This window comes from Sminthopsis crassicaudata, chromosome 4 (assembly GCF_048593235.1).
Source record: "Sminthopsis crassicaudata isolate SCR6 chromosome 4, ASM4859323v1, whole genome shotgun sequence".
In the NCBI taxonomy this organism is placed as follows: Eukaryota; Metazoa; Chordata; class Mammalia; order Dasyuromorphia; family Dasyuridae; genus Sminthopsis; species Sminthopsis crassicaudata.
Genome location: NC_133620.1, coordinates 270142226 through 270163812, shown reverse-complemented (window position 1 = coordinate 270163812; position 21587 = coordinate 270142226). Strand labels below are relative to the sequence as shown.

At 31.3% G+C, this 21587-nt stretch overlaps 1 protein-coding gene across 10 annotated transcripts in view; it reads left to right on the top strand.

Annotated features, from left to right (window-relative positions):
• CD2AP (CD2 associated protein) overlaps nucleotides 1–19416 on the top strand; it is a 156866-nt gene extending 137450 nt beyond the window's left edge. For 6 of the 10 annotated variants that reach the window (XM_074310712.1, XM_074310710.1, XM_074310718.1 and 3 more), the window contains 3 exons: nucleotides 13438–13607; nucleotides 16619–16682; nucleotides 19307–19416. In XM_074310712.1, coding sequence (XP_074166813.1) covers nucleotides 13438–13607; nucleotides 16619–16682; nucleotides 19307–19348 — 276 coding nt within the window. In that variant the 3' untranslated portion in view covers nucleotides 19349–19416. The remainder of the gene's footprint in view (nucleotides 1–13437; nucleotides 13608–16618; nucleotides 16683–19306) is intronic. The other 4 variants (XM_074310716.1, XM_074310722.1, XM_074310713.1 and 1 more) reach the window with 1 other exon arrangement.
• The last annotated feature ends 2171 nt before the right edge of the window (nucleotides 19417–21587 follow it).

Sequence of the window (21587 nt, the reverse complement as noted above, 5' to 3'; positions counted from 1 at the left end):
ATTTCAGACATTAATGGGAAGTTCCCTGAAAGTTCAGCTTAGGTGAACTTTTTGTTTTTATATTGTCACGTCCCTGGTTATGAGATAACTAGTTTTCACACTCGTTTCCTTACACTGATGCTATTTATTCCTTATGTACACTTGTGTTCTTTTTTGGATATACACACTTTTGGTTATTAGCCCAGTGGGGCATAAGTCTTTAGGGGTTCCAGCTCTTTTTGTCCAGTGCTTAGTAGTTAATACTTTCTCAATAATTCATTTACTTGAGATGATTATCAACCACTCTCTTTTGAACCCAAGGAAAGAGATAGGATCTTACAACACATTGCATTTAGTGTATAGAACCAAACTCAAGTCACCTGGAATCCCAAGTTCTAGTGTCCTCTTTGGGAAAACACTTTGGCAGCTACCTAACCTAATTAGATCTTTTCTTGCCACTTACAAAGGTTGCCCATTTTATTTCCTCATCTCTGTGAGCCATACTTCAGCCATTCCTATGAAAGGCATTTATTATGTCTACTCAAACTGAACAAATTACATATGCCTCAACACATGTATTCCATTTTGGATAGTCCAGAATTTCTAGGCTATACTTAGACAATCCTAAAAGGAATTCCTTCCCCTTTTGCAGCCAGTCTCATTCTTATTTAGCTTAGTCTACTGCCCAAAAATAGTTTGTCCAGACTGAGATGGCCATGAGAGAATCAACTTGCCTGATATTTTGAACTTCCTTTCACCTGGCTATATTCCTCTCTACAATCAGTACACACTGTTGGGTAAGTTTCCAAATCACAGACCAAATTACAACTTTTATCTGACGACTTTCCACAGATTCTGGAGAAGGAAATGGCAAACTGTGTTAGTATCTTTGCCAAGAAAACCCCATGTAAGGTTATAAAGAGTCAAACATAACTGAACAACATCTACAGATCAAAATACAGGATAATTTACTGAGGGGAACAGGACAAAAATATCTGGGTTTGCTATCCAAATGTATTGTATCATTTTTCTGTTGTTCATTTGTTTTAATCTGAGCTTGCTGTGTTGATTTTTATCTTGAGTCTACTCTTGCAAGGCTCACATTTGTGATATTACAACTCCCTAACTTGTAATGATTAGACTCTGAGAAATGCAATTTTTTGTCTATTACTCAAAACAGGATAGTGTGTAGTCTTTACGTCAAAATTAGTCACTTGCCAATCAACTCAGTGGTTCTCTGGGGTTCTGAGTCACTTGTCAATCAACCCAAAGTTTCTCTGGGTTCCGAGTCAGGCCTACTTACAATTCATACCTAATCCTCAAAAGGTACATTTGGTTTAATCCAGACCTATGAAGAAACATTCCATGGATACTGGTTCTCATGATAATTTGAGGAGGAAAGAATTTTGACTATCATCTCCCTCTATTACTTCCTTTCCTGCCTTATCCACTTATTTGTACCAATGAAATATATTGGTTAACAACATAATGTCTTACAGGGGTCCTCAAATTACGGCCCATGGGCCAGATGTGGCCCATTGAGGACTTTTATGTGGCCCGCCTATGGCAAAATCAGACCCGAAGTGACTTTCGACCTAAACTCGTGTTAGCAATGCACACTTCCAGCACTGGGCTGAGGCGGCAGAGACAGTGTCCAGCCCTCCAACAGTCTGAGGGACAGTGAACAGGCCTCCTATTTAAAAAGTTTGAGGACCACTGGTCTAGCATATATAGTAGGTGCTTAATACATGTTTCACTTGATTGATTTTAATGCATATATGGACTTTTAAAAGTAAACTAAGATATCAGCCATTGATTTTATGAGTACTCTTTTTAAATCATGGTTTACAAGTTCAAATATGTAGAACACAAGGAAATTGTAAAATACATTTTTATAAGGAAGTGATAATAGCCGGTATTGATATAGTGCTTACTGACATCTCTATTTTACAAATGAAGAAAACTGAGGAAAATAGAGGTTCCCAGGATTATTCAGCTAGTAAGTTCCAAAACCTATATTTGAATCTTAGGTATTTCCAAATTCAATTCTACTGAGCCACTTAACTATCTAAATAGATTAAAGAAGGGAATTATTTGCAAAGAAAAAAGCAAGAAAGGAACTAAATTATAGTGCACATAAAGAATGCCCTTTAAGCTTTGCTGCTGAAGATCATTTTTGATAAATACATCCTATTTTCACAAATTATATTGCTAAAAAGTTTTTTGTAGAATAATTTTAAATGCTATAATTTTTTTCTCTCCTCAAAAAAACCCCCAAAACTCAACTTTATATATATATATATATATATATATATATATATATATATATATATATATATATAAATATAATTGGCTTTTTAATCCCTTTAATGATCTTTTATTTTCTTTTTCAAACCCACTGTATTTATTGTATGTTTTAGTAAATCTAAGAGACAATTAAGTGATATAGTGGATATAGTGCAAGAAAGATATAAATTCAAATATGACCTCAGACACTTATTAGGCTCTGTGACTTTAGACAAGTTACTTAGCCTCAGGTTCCTTTACTATAAAATGGCTCTGATAATAGCACCTGATTCCCAGGATTATAGTAAAGATAAAATGAGATATTTGTAAAGTGCTTTGCAAACATTAAAACACTGTATTCATGCTTGTTCTTATTATTAACCAGAATATATATTATTCATTTTTGGAAATATATTTTCATTGTAATAACTCAGAATACTAAAATACTGAATTATAACATTTAAAATGATTTTATCCCACACACATCTTTAAGGAAATTTATCCTAGAAAATTTATTAATTATCCAGATTTTCAGAAATATTTTTCTTTTCCTCTATATTATTTATAAATGCCTTTTGAGTTTATACCAGAGTCATTTCCAGACCTAACTCTACCACCATTTATTTAGCCTTCCCTTATAATAGAAAAAGCCAAGGTAAAATTAACCGAGAGCCAAGACCCCTAAAATTTGGGTGCACAGAACTTCACAATATTCCACATGCGCTCTGATGAAGTAGTCTTATAGTAAGATTTTCAATTTGGGCACTGTGCTGCTTTTAATGTAGCCACTGATCACAGGAGCTTTTCTGAACTATTTTGCATTGTTGGGGCAGTTAGATAGGGCAGTGGATAGAGTGCTGCACTAAGAGTCAAGAAGATCTGGATTCAAATTCTGCATCAGACACCTAGCTATGTGACCTTGGACAGATCACCAAAATCTGTTTGCTTCAGTTTTCTGAGTCAGAGAAGGAAATAATTTGGCAAATCACTCCACAATCTTTGCCAAAATTCCCTCAAATGTGCTCAGATGGAGGTTGGGTAGGACCAAAATGATTTAACAGCAAAAATACTTATATTTTTAATATCTTTAAATATTTTAATTATATACAATGTTTCCCTTTTGATGTTAATCATGTGTTTTTTATGTTTATTGAGTAGTTATTTTAGATAAGACAACATGTATTTGACATTGAACTTCTAATTGATTTTCCTTTAAAAATTTAATTCATTAATTTTTAATATTTACTATTTTGATGCCAATTTATTATAAATATTTTAATATTGATATTAAAATTTTAATATTTCAATTGAAATTTAAAATTTAAAAAATCTTATCTCCAGCTAGCCATCTCCCCTATCCATTGAGAAGGCAAGCAATATCACATCAGTTATAGCTGTGAAGTCATGAAAAACATTTCCATATTAGTCATGTTGCTAAAGAAAACACACACAGACACACACACACAAAAAAAAAAAAAAAAAAAAAAAAAAGAAAGAAAGAAAAAAAAAAAAGTAAGCTTCAATCTATATTAAGAATTCATCAGTTCTTTCCCTGGAGCTGAATAGTATTTTTCATTGTGAGTTCTTTAGAATTATCTTAGATCATTTTCTTAATCAGAGTAATTCTTTCATCCTCACAATAGTGCTGTTACTATGTACAAGTATTCTTAAATTTTTTTTTTTTTACTATAGCTTTTTATTTACAAGATATAGGCATGGGCAATTTTACAGCATTGACAATTGCCAAGCCTTTTGTTCCAACTTTTCCCCTCCTTCCCCTCACCCTCCCCTCCAGATGGCAGGTTGACCAATACATGTTACATATGTTAAAATATAAATTAAATACAATATATGTATACATGTCCAAACAGTTATTTTGCTGATGTACAAGTATTATTAAGTCTTTTGAGATCATTCTGCTTATCATTTCTATAGTACAATTATGTTCCATCACAGTCATATACCACAATTTCTTCAGCCATTCACAAATTCATGAGGATCACCTCAATTTCAAATTCTTTATCATAATAAGACCTACTATAAATATTTTTTGTACATATACATCCTTTTCCTTTTTCTTTAATCTTTTTGGGACACCTAAGAGAGATATGACTGGGTTAAAGAGAGTGAAGTTTGTTTGCTTGTTTGCTTTTTTAGCCCTTTAGGTGTGTTTTAAAATTCTTCTCTAGAATGGTTGGACTGGATCACAACTCTACCAACAATGTTTTAGTGTAGCTATTTTTCCATATTCCTTGTCACTTTCCTTTTCTGTCATTTTGGCTGATCTGATAAGTGTGAGATGCTATGAATGAGATGTTTTAATTTGCATTTCTCTAATTGATGATTTAGAGCATTTTTTCTTGTGACTATGATAGCTTTTTCCCCCCTACATAAAATGCCTGTTCATGCCCTTTATCCACCCCTAAATTGATGAATGCTTTGTTTTTATAAATTTGGCTTGGTTTCTTATATATTTAATTTTTTTAAAAAGCCTTTATCAGAGAAATCTGCTGTAAAAATTTTTCCCTCAGTTTTCTGCTCTCTAATTTTGGCTGCATGGCTTATTTGTGCAAAAATGTTTAAATTGCATATAATCAAAGTCATTTATTTTACCTCTCATGATCCTTTCTATTTTTTGTTTGGTCATAAACTTTTATCTATAAATCTGGGAGACAAAATTTTCCATGCTTCCCTATTTTATTTATGTAATCACCTTTTATGTCTAAATCATTTATTCACTTGGCAAATGGGGTGAGATATTAGTCTTTGTTTAGTTTCTGCCAAAGTGATTTATAGTTGTCCAAAAATTTTTGACAACCTAGTGAATTTTTTGCCCTCCAAATTTTGATGTTTGGGTTTATCAAATGCTAGATTAATGTCATTTATTACTGTATATTGTAAACCCTTCTCAACCCAGCTGTTCCCAAGGCTTGTTTCTTGATTCTTCAGAGTTGGCCTGGAGATGTTTGCATTTCTCTCAGGCAAAACCTCTGCCTCTGGAGGTCATCTTTCCTGATGACCTTTTAAAATTATCTTTAGAGACAATTAATGTATTTACCCATATTTATTTCTACTGCATTAACAACATGTTCTGTCTTTTTTTTTTTTTTGAGAGGAAATTTGGAGAGTTGAAAGTTTTCTGACTTTGCTATCTTCCCAAAATTTTTTCTACTTCATAAAGTTTTGATAATTGTTTATGATAGTATGATTTAGGAAAAACCTGCCATTCTTGATTGCTTTGTTTCCCAGTAAATCATATGTTGTACCATTCTTGATTGCTTTGTTTTACAGTAAATCCTATGTTGTAAAACACCAGAAAATAATTTATGTAGCTTTAATTGTTAATACAGTAAAGACATAATACAGTAAAGACAAAAGTAATATAAAATGTATTATTACCTTCACTCTATTTAGTGTGTTGTATTTTTTTGTGTGGCCAGACTTGATGTTTCTGTAACTGCCATTAAAGCTCAGCTCAAGTTGCACTTATTAGTCTTATTAGTAACATGAAGTTTTTTACTGATCATTTCAGATATTGTTATCTTTTTACCTCTTCAATGTGTTTCATTTACTTTTTAGTTATTTCACATTTGTGAATATGTTCTCTTATTTTTCCCTATGATTGATTATCATCTTTTTGAGTTCAAGGACTAAAATTTTACTTTTGTCATTGTAACCTCAGTACCTTCTATGTTACTTGGCATATAATAGACAATAAATAATTTTTTAAATTCTAGTCAAACTGAGACCTGTTAAATATCTTAGCTTATAAAAAACCAAGGTTGCATATTGCATCTAATGCAATCTCCAGTCTCCTGATTTATATCTGGCCATTGGATGCTGATGGTTCTAGAGAGGAAAGTGAGGCAAGTGACCTTGCATAATCCTCCCTCACTTAAATCCAATTCACTTTCAAGCCATCACTTCCCTGAAGTCACTGTCCTCTTTGAGAACAAAGGACAAACAACAACTTTGTATATCTAATCTATTCCACTGCTCCACCATCATTAGGTTGTTTTGATGATTAATGCTTTGAAATATAGTTAGTTTGATTATAGTTTTTTTCCTTATATTAAATCAGCCCACACGCTTGGTACAAATCCCTTTGGGTAACAGTGTGTGACTTTTGTGATATAATGCTATAATCATAAATTTTTTGCATGAATATTAATTAGGAGAAATTTACCTGTAGCTTTCTTTTTGTTTTTGCTCTCTCCCAAATTTAAGAATCCAAACCATATTTAGTCATAAAAGGAATTTAATAGGACTTTTTCAACTTTATTTCAAATACTTTATATAGTATTGTGAGGTATTATTTCTTGCACATTTGATAGAATCCACTTGTGAATCTTATCTACTCCTGTTGACTTTTTCTTACGGAGCTCATTTATGGTTTTCATTTTCATTTTTTTTAATAGGATTATTTAAATATGTTATTCCTCCTTCTGTTAATCTATGCAATTTCTGCTTTTCAAATATCCATATTTTTCATTTAGATTGTCAGTTTTACTGGCATATAATTGGGAAAAATAGTTCCTAATAACTGCTTTAATTTTTTCTTTATTTGGTGGTACATTTGTCCTTTTAATTTTGGTTTCTGGAAGTCTGGTTCTATTTGTAATCAAAATAACCAATGGTTTATCCACTTTTTTTCATAAAGCTAGCTCCTAATTTTATTAATTAAATTTTTTAAACTTTCAATTTTATTAACTTCCTTTGATTTTCATTATTTCCATTTTGGTGTTTAATTGCAAATTTTTAATTTGTTCTTTTTAAAGTTTTCTTATAGTTGAATGCCTGTTTAATTGATCTGCTATTTGCTTTTTGTTGATATATTTACATTTAGAGTATAAATTTCTCTCAAGTACTGCTTTTGCCACATACCTCAAATTTTGGTATATTACTTCATCTCTGTTATTCTCTTTAATGAAATTATTGATTGTTTATATGATTTCTTCTTTGACATAGTAATTTTTTAGGATAATATTAGTTTCCAATTAATTTTAATTTATGCTTGCACGGCCCTTGATTAAATATAATTTTATTTTGCATTATTGCATTCAGTGCATTAATGCATTTAATATTTCTATTTTCTGAATTTTTGGTGAGCTTTTTATGCCATAGTATATTTGAGAAAGTACTATGTATAGCTGAGAAAAACATATTCTATTCACATTCAGGTTTCTCCAGAGGTTTAATTATATTTAAATTTTCTAAAATTCTATTTATCATCATAAATTTTTTCCTATTTATTTTTATGGTTAAATTTATCTAGCTCTGAGAGGGTGAAGTTGAGGGCTCCACATGAATATAGCATTTACTTTTAATTACCTCCTCTAAATCATTATACTTTTCTTCAAGGATTTGGATGATATGCTGTTTGGTGTATACATTTAGTAGTGATATCACTTCCTTGTCTGTGGTACTTTTTAGCAAGATATAATGTCCCTATTTACCTCTTTTAATTAGGTCTATTTTTGCATTTGCTTTGACAGCATGATTTCCACTGCTGCCTTTTTTTCTTCAGCAAAACCATACTGAATTCTGTTCTAGTACCTTATTTTAACACTATTTATATCCTTCTGTTTCAATTTTATTTCTTGTGTATTACATAGTGTTGGATTCTTTTTTAATCCATTCTGCTATCTGCTTCTTTATGGGTGAATTCATCCCATTTACAGTCACTGTTATGATTGCTAACTTTGCATTTCCCTCCATCCTATTTTCTGTTGTTCATCCATTTCTTTTTCTTTCATCCCACTAAAAAATCAGTTTTTCTCCTTATCATTGACTTTCAATCTCCTTTCCCTGTTATCGTATCACCTTTTTTTCTTTTTCCCTTCCCCTCTTTCTGCCCTGTTGAGTAAGAGAAATTTCTGTACCCAATTATGAGTATACATGTATACATGTACACATATATATTCTTCTCTCTTTGAAACAGTTCAGATGTGAGGTTTAGACATTGCTCATTCTTCTTCCAATATTTTCCCCTCCTCTGTAAAAGCCTTCATTCTTGTGCCTCTTTTATGTGAGATAATTTCATCCATTCTTCCTCTTTATATTCCCCCTTTTCTAGCCCATCCAGGGTTTTTTTTTTAAGATTTTCCCCAAATAATCAACCCATTCCTCTTTCTTTTATCTATGTATAGTCCTTCTAATTGTTCTAATAATAATAATTTCTTAGAAGTTATATCAAAGTTTAACCTTATTGAGTCTATTATGTTTCTCTTTCAAATTTGCCTCTTTATGCTTCTTATAAGTTTTGTATTTGAAAATAATATTTTCTATTCAATCCTTGCTTTTTTTATTAGGAATGCTCAAAACTTTTTCTATTTCACTTAATATCCAATTCCTTTCCCTCCCCCTTCCCCAATTATACTTACTTTTTCTGGGTACATTATTCTTGATTCTAATCCTAGCTCTTTTGGCCTTCCAGAATATTATATTCCAAGACTTCTGCTCCTTTAATGTGGTGGTGGCTAAATCTATGTGATCTTAACTGATCTTTATTTAGGTATTTAACTTTTTTTTTTGTTCTCTCTGATTTCTTGAAGTATTTTCTCATTGACCTGGGAGCTCTGAAATTCAGTTATAATATTCCTGGGAGTTTTCATTTTGGAATGGTTTCCAGGTGGTGAGCAGTATATTTCTTTAAATGTCTATTTTGCCCTCTGGTTCTAGGTTATCAGAGCAATTTTCCTCTGTAGTTTCTTGAAAAATGATGTCTAGGTTCATTCTCTGATCATGGATTGCAAGTAGTCAAATCATTCTTAAATTATCTCTACCTGGTTTTTCAGATCAGTTTTTTCCCCCAATGAAATATTTCACATTGTCTTTTATTTTTGTATTCTTTTGACTTTGTTGCATTGTTTCTTGATATTTCATGGAATCTCTAGCTGTCATTTGCCTGATTCTAATTTTTAAGGAATGATTTTCCTCAATGATCTTTTATTTTTATTTTTCCATTTGACTACTAATGTTGTTTTTTTTTATTCATTTTTCCAAATTATCCCCTCCCTCCCTCCACTCCCTCCCTCCGATGGCAGGTAATCCCATACATTTTACATGTGTTACAATATAACCTAGATACAATATATGTGTATAAATACCATTTTCTTGTTGCACATTAATTATTAGCTTCCGAAGGTATAAGTAACCTGGGTAGATAGACAGTAGTGCTAACAATTTACATTCGCTTCCCAGTGTTCCTTCTCTGGGTATAATTATTTCTGTCCATCATTGATCAACTGGAAGTGAGTTGGATCTTCTTTATGTTGAAGATTTCCACTTCCATCAGAATACATCCTCATACAGTATTGTTGTTGAAGTGTATAGTGATCTTCTGGTTCTGCCGATTTCACTTAGCAACAGTTGATGTAAGTCTCTCCAAGCCTCTCTGTATTCCTCCTGCTGGTCATTTCTTACAGAGCAATAATATTCCATAACCTTCATATACCACAATTTACCCAACCATTCTCCAATTGATGGACATCCATTCAACTTCCAGTTTCTAGCTACAACAGAGCTGCCACAAACATTTTGGCACATACAGGTCCCTTTCCACTCTTTAGTATTTCTTTGGGATATAATCCCAATAACAGAAATGCTGGGTCAAAGGGTATGCACAGTTTGACAACTTTTTGGGCATAGTTCCAAATTGCTCTCCAGAATGGCTGGATTCTTTCACAACTCCACCAACAATGTATCAGTGTCCCAGTTTTCCCACATCCCCTCCAACATTCATCGTTATTTGTTCCTGTCATCTTAGCCAATCTGACAGGTGTGGACTACTAATGTTTTTAAGGAGTCTCTCTTCCCCAGTATTTTTTGTGCTGCTTTTACCAAGCTGTTAATTGTTTTCATAATTTTCTTGCCTCACTCATTTCTTTTCTAGATTTTTTCTTATTTGATTTTTTAAATTTAATTTATTATTTGTTACATTTTAAGATTTGAACTATATTCCTCTATCTCTTCCTCCTTATACTAGAAAATGTTACCCTTTAACACAGATTTATAACTATATGTATATGTTTATATATATACACATACATACCTATATGTATATGCTTGTATATATTACATGCATGTATATACATGCATATATTTCTGCATACAAATATAGAGAAACACATATATATGCATATATAAATATGTTAGAATTTAGTCACATATATATATGTCAGATACAGAACTTTCATAGACTTTCAGTGGAAATATATAGCATTTAGTTAAGATTTTTTTTCTTTATATAATTTTGTCAAAAGTCTTTAGTATTTTTACTTTATGCTTTGCTGGTATTTTCTTTACCAGATTCTCTTGCCAGCAACTTTTTCTATTTAAAGAAATAAAGTCTTTACAATATATCTGGAAATAAATAAATATGTATAAAACAATATTATGCCTACTTCTTTCTGTTTATCAGTTCTTTCTGTGGAGGTGGATAGTATCTTTCTTCTCATAGATCTTTTGTTGTTGATTGGAGTGTTTATAATACCTAGAATAACTTGTTCGTAATAATTATTCAAACAATATTGCTGTTACTAGTTATAATGTTTCTTAGTTCTGCTTACTTAGCTTTTTTATTATTTCATGCAAAATTTCCCATTTTTTTCTAAAATTAACCAGTTCATTATGTCTCATAATATAGGAACATTCCATCACAATTGTGAAGCACAATTTGTTTAGTCATTCTCCAATTCATGGGCATCATTTCAATTTCTATTTCGTAGCTATCACAAAGAGAGCTGCTATAAATATTTTAGATCATATAAGTTCTCTTCCTTTTCCCCTGATCTAACACTAGTATTTCTGCATCAAAGGGTATACAGTTTTATTACTCTTTGGGCATAATTTCAAATTATACTCCAAAATAGTTACATCCATTCACAGTTGTTATTCATAAACAGTGTATTTATGTCCCATTTATTTCACATTTCCTATAACATTTGTTATTTCTCCTTTCTATCATTGTTGCTAATCCAATAAGTAATGAGATGGTATTTCCAAGTTGTTTTAGCTTGCATTTCTTTAAGCACTAATGATTTAGGGCATTTTTATATGACTATGTATAGTTTTGATTTCTTTATATATAAAAAACTTACCATTTATCAGTTGGGGAATGACTCATATAAATTTGACAAAATTCTATACATTTTTGTCCAAGAAATTGCATATAAGATTTTTCCCATTTTCTTCTTTCCTTCTAATTTTGGCTACATTGGTTTTATTTGTACACCTCCTTTTTAATTTAATGTAATCAAATTATCCATTTTACATCTCACAATGGTTTCTATCTTTTGTTTATTCATAAATTCTTCTCCTCTCCATAAGTCTGATAGATGATGTTCCATGTTCTTCTAGTTTTCTTACAATATCTCCTTTTATATTTGGGTGTTCTGTATCTATTTTGACCTTCTCTTGAAAAATAGTGTAAGATATTGGTCTATATATAATTTCTGCCAGACTTTCCAGTTTTCCCAACAATTTTTTTTTTTTTTGCCAAACAATGTATACTTGTTCCCAAAAGCTAATCTTTACACTTGTCAAATACTATAATCATTTGATACTGTATATTGTATGTCTACTCCATTCTACTGATGCACTTTTCTTAGCTAGTATCTGATAATTTTCTGATTCTATAATATAGTATAATTCTATATAATAGTATATAGTATTCTATAATATAAGATCTGGTACTATTAATACTCCTTCCTTTCCATTTTTAAAAATTCCTTTGATCTTATTAGCCTTTGGATTTTTGAAATGGATTTTATTATTATTTTTTCTAGCTTAGTAAAATAATTTTTGGTAGTTTGATTGAGATGGCATTGAATAAATAGATTAGGTAAATTATTTTTAGTATGTTGACTCTGCCTGCTCTTGTACAATTAATATTTCTTTAATTATTTAAATATATCTTTATTTGTATAAAAATATTTTATAATTATGTTCATGTCATGAGTAGTTCCTGAGTCTTGGTAAGTATACTCCTAAATATTTTATAAAGTTTACGTTATTTTAAATGGGGCATCTTTTACTAGTTCTTGTAGGACTTTGTTGGTGATATATAGAAATATTGATTGATTTATTGAGTTTGTTTTATAATGTGTATTTATTTTATTTGATTTTCAAAATAATTTTAGCTCTTCCAGGGATTCTTATTGGGCTTGTGTACAATTCACGTTTTTTGGGAGAGGAAGCAGAGATGTTACTTGTAACTGTTTTGACATAATTTCTTCTTCTGAGTTTGTGTCTTGATCATCTTCCATGTTATTATAATAATTTCTATTGGTCAGGTTATTTTGTTGTTGTTATTGTTGCTTTCTTGGTTAAATTTTTTAGTCTTATTTCTTGACTTTGAACCTTACTTTAAAATTGAACTCTGTTCCTGGGGTGAGAGTACAGGGGCATTACCCCAAGTTCAGGAATTCTCACACTGTTGTTCTCAGAGCTAGTTCTGGGGGGTTTCAGCGCTTTTAAAGTGATATGATCTGTGGAGAGGTGTGAATACTGCTCTCCAGGTCTGTGGTCTGGTCCTTACCCAGGAAGGGCCCCTGATCCCTTTCAAAACACAAGCAATGCTACTCATTAGTATCCCTGTTCCCTTGTGACCACAAGTGATGCAGTTCCACAAGATCCCTGCTCCCTTGTGATCCAAAGCATTCTTTTATGGCCTAGAACTATGATACAGAAATAGATACAGACAATGGAGTTTTCAAACAGCACTGGTCCTGTATTTGGAACTAGAACAGATATCCCATGTATTTTCTTTCTCACCAGGAGCTGCCAAAGCTGCTGATGGCTACTGCTGCTTCTGATACCCAGAGCTAGTCTTGCTGCCTTATGGGTTCTGGACTAGCTTATATACTAGCATCACAGATCTCTCTTTTTGCCCTTATAATGTGTATCAGGCTGAAAAACATCTTACCCCATTCTTTTGTTGGCTTTATTACTCCAGAATTTAATTTAAGACTTCATTTTAAAGTTGTTTGGAGGTAAATGTTGGGAAAGTTTAGCTATAGGGCTTCCTGTACTTGATTCCACCCCCAGAAGTTTCCTATCATTTCTTTAGACAACTTCCCCTTTCCACAATTAGCTTACTGCTTTCCACATGATTTTTAAGCTACTTATTCTGTAATAAAGTTTTGCTGAATTTGTATTTTTCCTTTTCAGACATCTGTGTACTCTTCAGCAGCTTCAGTTTCTACTAGAAAAAATATCAGTACAGCAAATGTCAAATCAAAAGGAGAAATTGATGAAGGGAAGAAAAGCCTGATAGATGACCTTAGGTTACTGGTTCTTGACCTATTGAATGTTGTAGAAATAATCAAAAGGGAGCATGGGTAAATCTTGTTTTTATTTTTTCTCTTTGGGAATTAAGATTCATTCTATGTCAGAGCTAGAAGAATATATTTTTCCATTCCCCTCAATTAAATAACCTCCAAAAATAGGTTAGGATATTTTATCCCTTTAATAGAACATATAATTCAACATATACTCAAACCTCTCTTTTCTAATGCTACTCCATATCACCATAATTTTAAAATAAAATTTGTTTTGTTTATTTGTAGGTTATCTCTAATTATTGATAAAATGTGCTTTTGCAGGGAATGGAAAATTTAAATAATGATTGCCTCCATCTGTATATATATAACCACAACCTTTTTGGGAAAATGTTTCTTAATAGTTTTTTATTAGAAAGGAAAGTTCTATAACTATATATAACAGTTCTATAACTTCAGTATATGTTCTGTATACAATTTGTGGTTATTGTTTAGTCATTTCAGTCATATTAAACTCTTTGTGATTCCATTTGGGATTTTCTTGACAAAGGTTCTGCAGTGGTTTGACATTGCCTACTCTAGTTCATCTTACAGATGAAAAACTGAAGCAAACAGGGTTAAATAAGTTGCCCAGGGTCACACACTAGTAAATGTATGAGTCTGGATTTGAATTCATGAAAGGAGTCTTTCTGACTCTAAGATGAGAATAGAAATTCATGGTATCACCTAACTTCCCTGGTATAAAATTTAGTAAGTTTTAATTATGTATTTAGAACATTTAACTTTCCTTAGAGTTCAAATAATGCAAACTCTAATTACTAAAACTTAATTTCTTTTTTTTAAATTAATTTTATAATTATAACTTTTTTGACAGTACATATGCATAGGTAATTTTTTACAACATTATCCCTTGTACTCCCTTCTATTCCGAATTTTTCACCTCCTTCCCTCCACCCCCTCCCCTAGATGGCAGGCATTCCCAAACATATTAAATATGTAAAACTTTCTTACTTAAATTATTTTTCTTCTGGTAATTATTTTTCTTCTAGTGTACACTATAAAAAATTATCTAAAAATGTAAAGAATTCTTCTTGATAATCTTTGTGTGTCCTAGAGGACTTTGTAAATTAAAAAATAGCATGTTTAAGGAGCCAGAAAATTTGTAGTATAAACAATGTAGTACTAATTTATAAACTGGGCTAAGCATATAGTAGTTTAATAAATGCTTCCTAGCTGAATGATGGAGGTTTCCCCTGGAATAGAGTGTGAAGTCAAGAAGACTCATCTTCCTGAGTTCACATATAGCCTCAGACACTTACTAGCTGTGTGGCCTTGGGCAAGTCACTTAATCCTGTTTGCCTCAGTTTCCCCATTTGTAAAATGAACTGGAGAAGGAAATAGCAAACCAGCCTAGTATCTTTGCCAAGAAAATCCCAAATAGGGTCACAAAGAGTCAGACTTGACTGAAAAACAACTAAACAGCAATTGACTGGTATTCAAAGGAAATATTTCCCATTTGAAGTAGCTAGAGTATATCTTTTTTGAGCCTATTTGGCTCCTAGAGAACAGAAAACCTAGATTTTATACAATATTACAAAAATAAGTATTTAAATATATGATAATCTTAAAAGTTTAGGAACTCCTGATTTGTATTTTTTGGTCAATAAAATCTGACTAGAGTTCTAGTCTTGGGTAGCTGGAGGATTGTCATCTCTTAAATTCAGGAGTTCTGAGCTGCCCTAGGATTAAAGCCAATCAAGTGTCTTCAGTGAATTTAGCACCAATATAGAAAGCTTCTGTGAATAGGGGACCACCAGACTATTTAGGAAAAGCAAATGAGTTCATGTCAGAGATAAGAGAATTTTTTGTGTAAATCACCAGGTAGGATGGGCCTGTGAGTCTGAGCTGCTGAGCTCTCAGCCTACTTAAGATAAGGAGACAGCCTTAGATCATTAAATTTTGACTTTTTATTATCTCAGGAACATCCAACATATGTATGTACTTATCATACTTAAAGAATCTGTAATTTCGCCTGTATGGATATAGTTGTCTTCCATCATCATATTTTGTAACCTCAGCACTTTAAAAGATGCTCATAATTAGTTTCAGTGAAGGAAAAAATTCTTCACCTGAGATGAGCCTCTTCCAACTATGTTAGGCAGGCCTTTGAAAAGCAAACATCACTATTCTGTCTTAAAAAGCTTTCCCAGCTTCTTCTAATATGCCACAGTTTATATCCTGCAGTCATAGCTTTCAGAAACCAAGTCTTGGCCCCATACTGAATTAAAATATCAGATTTGAAGGGAAGATGTGTGTGTGTGTATGTGTATTGTGCGTGTGTGTGTGTGTGTGTGTGTGTGTGTGCGTGTGCATGTGGACAGATAGATGTATAGATGTATATATGAAATGATAGTAGTAGTATGGAATTTTTCTTTAAGTAGTTAAAGTTATGTTTTGAGCAATATAGTCTTACCTTTTTATTATGTGTTCTATTATTTAGGTGTATTGAGTTGTAAGATTTATGGGGATCTCAACCAGGAATTTATCTTTTTTGTCTTTTAATAATTAAGTTTTGTTTGTATGAATACTGTAAAGATGTACTTAGTCTAAACCACTGGAAGTTACTTTCTTTGAGTTAAATAATCTGCCCTAATGTGGTAGGCATGAGGTTTTCTTGAACTTGCACTGAATTCTTTTAGATATTTACCATCTTATAAAACAGAAAATATTTGATCTCTGCTGAAGAGAGATAATTGGGAATATCATGGACTTTTCCTAGCACTGAATTTACTCAGTGAATTATGCCCTAGGTCTGCCAGATCAAGTGAAGACCATATTATCTAAATTTATAAACTTTATTTGAAGCTTCCTAATATTTTCTATTTTACTTTTCTTTAATTTTATTATTAGAAAGTTTGGCTACATTTTAGCTTTTTTAGTGTTAATTTTTCTGTTTTAAAATTTTTTGATTGATATTTAACAATTTGGATTAGAAATTTAAAATGTGTGCATATCTGTGGATGGCCGTTTTTGTTTCTACACACATCTCTAAAGTTATTTTCGTTTTCTAGGAAGGAACTAGAAAAAATAAGAAAAGAATTAGAAGAGGAAAAAGCAATGAGGAGCAACTTAGAGGTAATTTAATTTTGTAGTATTTTGTCATCAAAGTGAAAATATTGGTGAGTCCTAAGCAAACACACCGAATATTGAAATTGTATAGAATAAGCTACTTTGTACTTTTGAAAAAAAGGCTTTTATGTTGTTTTTGAAAATTTAAAGGAGAAAGAGTCAAGGCAGCATGGCATAGTAGATAGAAACTCGGCTTCAGTCAGGATGCTGAGTGGGAAACACAAATTGATACTCTGACTCTGGGCAAGTCACTTAACTACTTAATCCTTCAAGCATCTGTCTTAAGACCATAAGTAAAGTTGCCTATTTGATTTGGAGAAGGGAATTTCTTGATTGAAAATCTACTACACCAGTATTATCAGGTGATAAAGGGAGGACAGAAAAAAAAATTGATGAAAAGTTTGATCCTGTCTTCCAGTAAGTTATATCCTAGTTAGGAAACAGAAGATATGTAGAAGAAAAATTATTTTCTATACATTTATCTTATCATATTTCGGGTGCTAATTCCTATCATATTTTCCTTTATTACAAAAGTTCTGGATAATTGCATTATGTTTACAATAATAGTTCTTGCCTCTGCTCTCTTCCCATCCAATTTATTCTTCATAATGTTTCCAAACTAGTTTTCTTTATACATAGATCTGTTCATTGTTCTTCCACTAAAAATCTTTCAGTGATTCCCTATTGCTTGCCAAGTAGAGTTCTAGAAACTTAGCATGTTATTTCATAACAAATCCCTTTTTCATATCTATACTTCAGCCAAACTTGACTATTTGCCTTCTCATATATAAATTTCACTGTTTTTCCTGAAACCTGATCCCTAAATTTTCCAAATTTCTGTCTATCCTTTAAAGCCTAATGTAGATGTTATTATGGATTTCACATAATCCTCTGGTTGTACTTGCTATATACTTTTGTATTATTTAGTGTTAGTCATATTATTTTCCATTTATCATTTATAGACTCTATTATATACTATATTTTCAACTGCTTAAGAAACAGGTCCTAGGACTCATCTAAAATTTCTTTGCCATTGTTTCACTCATATCATGGAAGGTAAATTTGTTTAGCTGAATGCATTTAAAAAAGGAAAAAACTAAAATTTAATTTAAAATCTATTTGGGAGAGAATGGAAAAACATAAATTGTGGAATAAAAGCATTAGCATACTCATGGTTATTTGAGGTATTTGATTCACAATAATTAGTTTTCTTAATACCCATTTTTTCACTTAATTGAACAGAGCAAAATCAATTGTAAAGGAAATATAATTATTTAATAAGTGATATAATTCTTTCCTGATCTTCCAACTGCTAATCTTTATTTTTATATTTATGTATATACTTATACATAAGATGGAGATTTAGTAACAGAAAAAGAGAGAGAGAAGCAAGAACAAAGTACTGAAAATTAAAATAAAGAACCAGAAAATCTGTATGATCATTTTTCTCACACAATGAAGACACTATCCAATTGTGCTACATTTTAGTTCTAACCATCTTAAGATTTCCTAGTTTTACATACAAAGTAGCATACATATATACATATAAATAGGGTTTTTAAATACACATACACATATACACATGATTGATTCTCTGGCATCTTAATAGTTAATGTATTTTTTTTTTATTAAAGTCTTTCTCTGAGAATATTATATCTAAAGATAACTACTTCTACTAATCAGATATTTTGCATTTTTCCTCACTTAGTTCAGTATCTAGTTGACAATTGTTTTTTTCCTCCTCATTTCTTGACCTCAGACTTGGGGCTTATATATCAACTTCCCATTTTCTTTTTCTATTCACACAGAGTTGATCCTTTAACTTCGAAGTAACCTATAAGGGTTCCACTTCACTTTGAATTCTGAAATTCCTTTATCTGACCATAATTTTTGATCACTGTGCCTTTCCCTAAACTATACAACCCCTTATTCTCATCTTTATCTTTATCATCTTCACCATTCTTTTCACTAGTCATCTCTTACCCAGGCCAGCATCCTACATCATTTTCTCCTTTCCCTTTGTTGAACCCTGCCCTATCTCAAAACCTTGGCCTCTTACCATGCTGCCATCATATCTACCAAACTTCAGCCATAGATCACTGTGCTTTTCTTCTTTTTTGAGTTCTGTTCATGGAATAGAGTTGCAGAAAATTAAAAAACACTATGGACTAAGTACTTATTAGCTCAACTAGCCCTAAATGAAGCAAAGTGAATATTTTTTCCCTCTCAAATCAACTCAAACTCTCATACCAATTGTCTAATTAAAAAAAAATTGATACAAAAATTGATACAAAATCACATGCTTATTCCATAGCACAGAGATTGAACTTTATTATTGCTTCTTGAGTGTTGACATCACACTTCCTTCTTTCTTAACTTTGTACCAGTTTTCAGTATCTCCTTACTACAGCACTGGTTCAAATGTCTTTTTCTTATCAAGTTCATAAGAATTAAACTTGTCAGGTGCTTTAAGAAAATGGAAACTGATAACTACTATGGTCTATACTGATTTTGTCATTGTTGAAAATGTAAAAAGATCAAGATGTAAGACTGAGGGATAAGACAGAAAAGCTTTAAAAACCAAGATGCCATTGTTGCTTATAACTCTGTTTTTTTTTTTCCTTTTTTAGGTGGCAATAGAAAAGCTGAAAAAACTAGTCCTGACTTCTTGAAGGAGGTGTGATGTACATATGTATTCTTCCTTGGCCAATGATTCATAAATAAGAATGTGAACTGAAAACTGACTTGTTTACTTCCATGTAACAAAAGATATTTGGTGAGCTGTAGGGAAAAAAATGAGTACATGAGTTTTCATATCTTACGGAAGGGTAAAGATAAAAATGAGTATTTTATTTTAGTTGCCAATATGCAAAAGAGGCCTTATTTCTTACTGTGCTAGAATTGCAAGCCTCTTTTTTTTTTTTCTTTCTGGTTTACAGAAATACTACTGAATTTGTATAAAAAGGGGAAAGGAAGTTAGTAATAGATTTTTACTATATATTGACAATATAAGTTTTAAAGAGGTCTATTAAAGTAACCTGTGGGAGGGACACATTAGCTTAATAATCACTAATAATAATAACTAACTTAATAATCACTAATCACTAATAAATAAGTAGTAGTTACTTTTGCTATAATTCAAAAGGTACTTAGAATATTTGTATATATATATGCATACATATATACATATAAAGTTATATGTATATATGTGTATGTATATGTAAAATTATTATACTGTTGGACTGATATGTCTGCAGTGCTAGTTATCATTTGAGTGACAAAATAGAAATATCAACTCTAAAGTAGATGAATCTATCATATGTGCAGATAAAAATAGCTTATGAAATATAATAAATTTGATATCTAAAACATTTCATGTACTTACCCTATATATATATATATATATGTATATATATATATGTGTGTGTGTGTGTGTGTGTGTGTGTGTGTGTGTGTGTATATATATATATACACTTACACTTATATTAAACCATATTTTCACCATTAAGCATATTTTAAAAGAATAAGATTTTCCTAAATTGGTTAAAACTAAGCAGCCAAAAAACTGTCCCTTCAATTCAGTGTTCTAGAAACTGCAGCATATTCAACTTATAAACACCTACCTCATTGCTTTTTTTCTTTGCTTATTTTGTAGATTCAAATATGACCCAGTCTGTGGTCTTATATTTTAATCCCCCTTCATCGCCACATTAGCAAAACAAAGTACACATTTTGGAAATCTGTCATGAGATCACACTTTCAGAGCAATCAACTCATAATGTAAATACTCAGTTTAAGAAATGCTTATCTAATTAAACTAAGTAACTTTTTGGAGTTATTTTGAACTGCTGTGTAAATAATATCTTTATGAAGAATATGAATATAAATAATATAAATATATATATAAATAATATATATAAATATAAATATATATAAATATAAATATATATAATATATATAATATATATAAAAATAATATAAATATATATAAATAATATCTTTATGAAGAATTCAGAAGAATGCTATTTATGAAGAATGTTATTTCAGAGACCAAAGTATCACATTTGTTATTAAACTAAATATGGTCCTTTTTCAAAATTATACAACTTTTTTCAAAATTATACAACAGCTTAAATATATATAATAGCTAACATTTATATAACATTTGCTAGATGATAACTATTTATAACTTGTTTAAAGCTATTTATAATTATTATCTCCTTTGGTTCTCACAATGGGCATAGAGAATTTAAAATACTTACTCAGAATTATGCAGCTAATAAGTATCTAAGACCTGATTTCAGCTCAGGTTCCTGTGCTCTATTTGCTTGAGCCAACTAGATGCCCTGCTATCTCTGTAATGTATAAAACCCCACAAATGTGAACATAGTCCTACCTAGGATTTTATTTTAATTATAGATATTTATTGACAGAATATATGCATGGGTAATTTTTCAAAATTGTCCGTTGCACTCACTTATGTTCCAACTTTTCCTTTCCCTCCTTATACCCCCTCCCCTAGATGGCAGACAGTCTCATACATGTTAAACATGTTAAAGTATATCTTAGATACAATATATGTGTGCAGCTCCATACAGTTTTCTTGTTGCACAAGAAAAATTGGATTCAGAAGATAAAAATAACCTGGGAAGAAAAATTAAAATGCTATTAGTCCACATTCATTTCCCAGTGTTCCTTCTCTGGATGTAGCTGATTCTGTTCATCATTCATCAATTGGAACTGAATCCGATCTTCTCTTTGTTGAAGATGTCCTCTTCTATCAGAATACGTCTTCATATAGTATTGTTGTTGAAGTGTATAATGATCTCCTAGTCCTCCTCATTTCACTCAGCATCAGTTGATGTAAGTCTCTCCAGGTCTCTCTGTATTCATCCTGCTGGTCATTTCTTA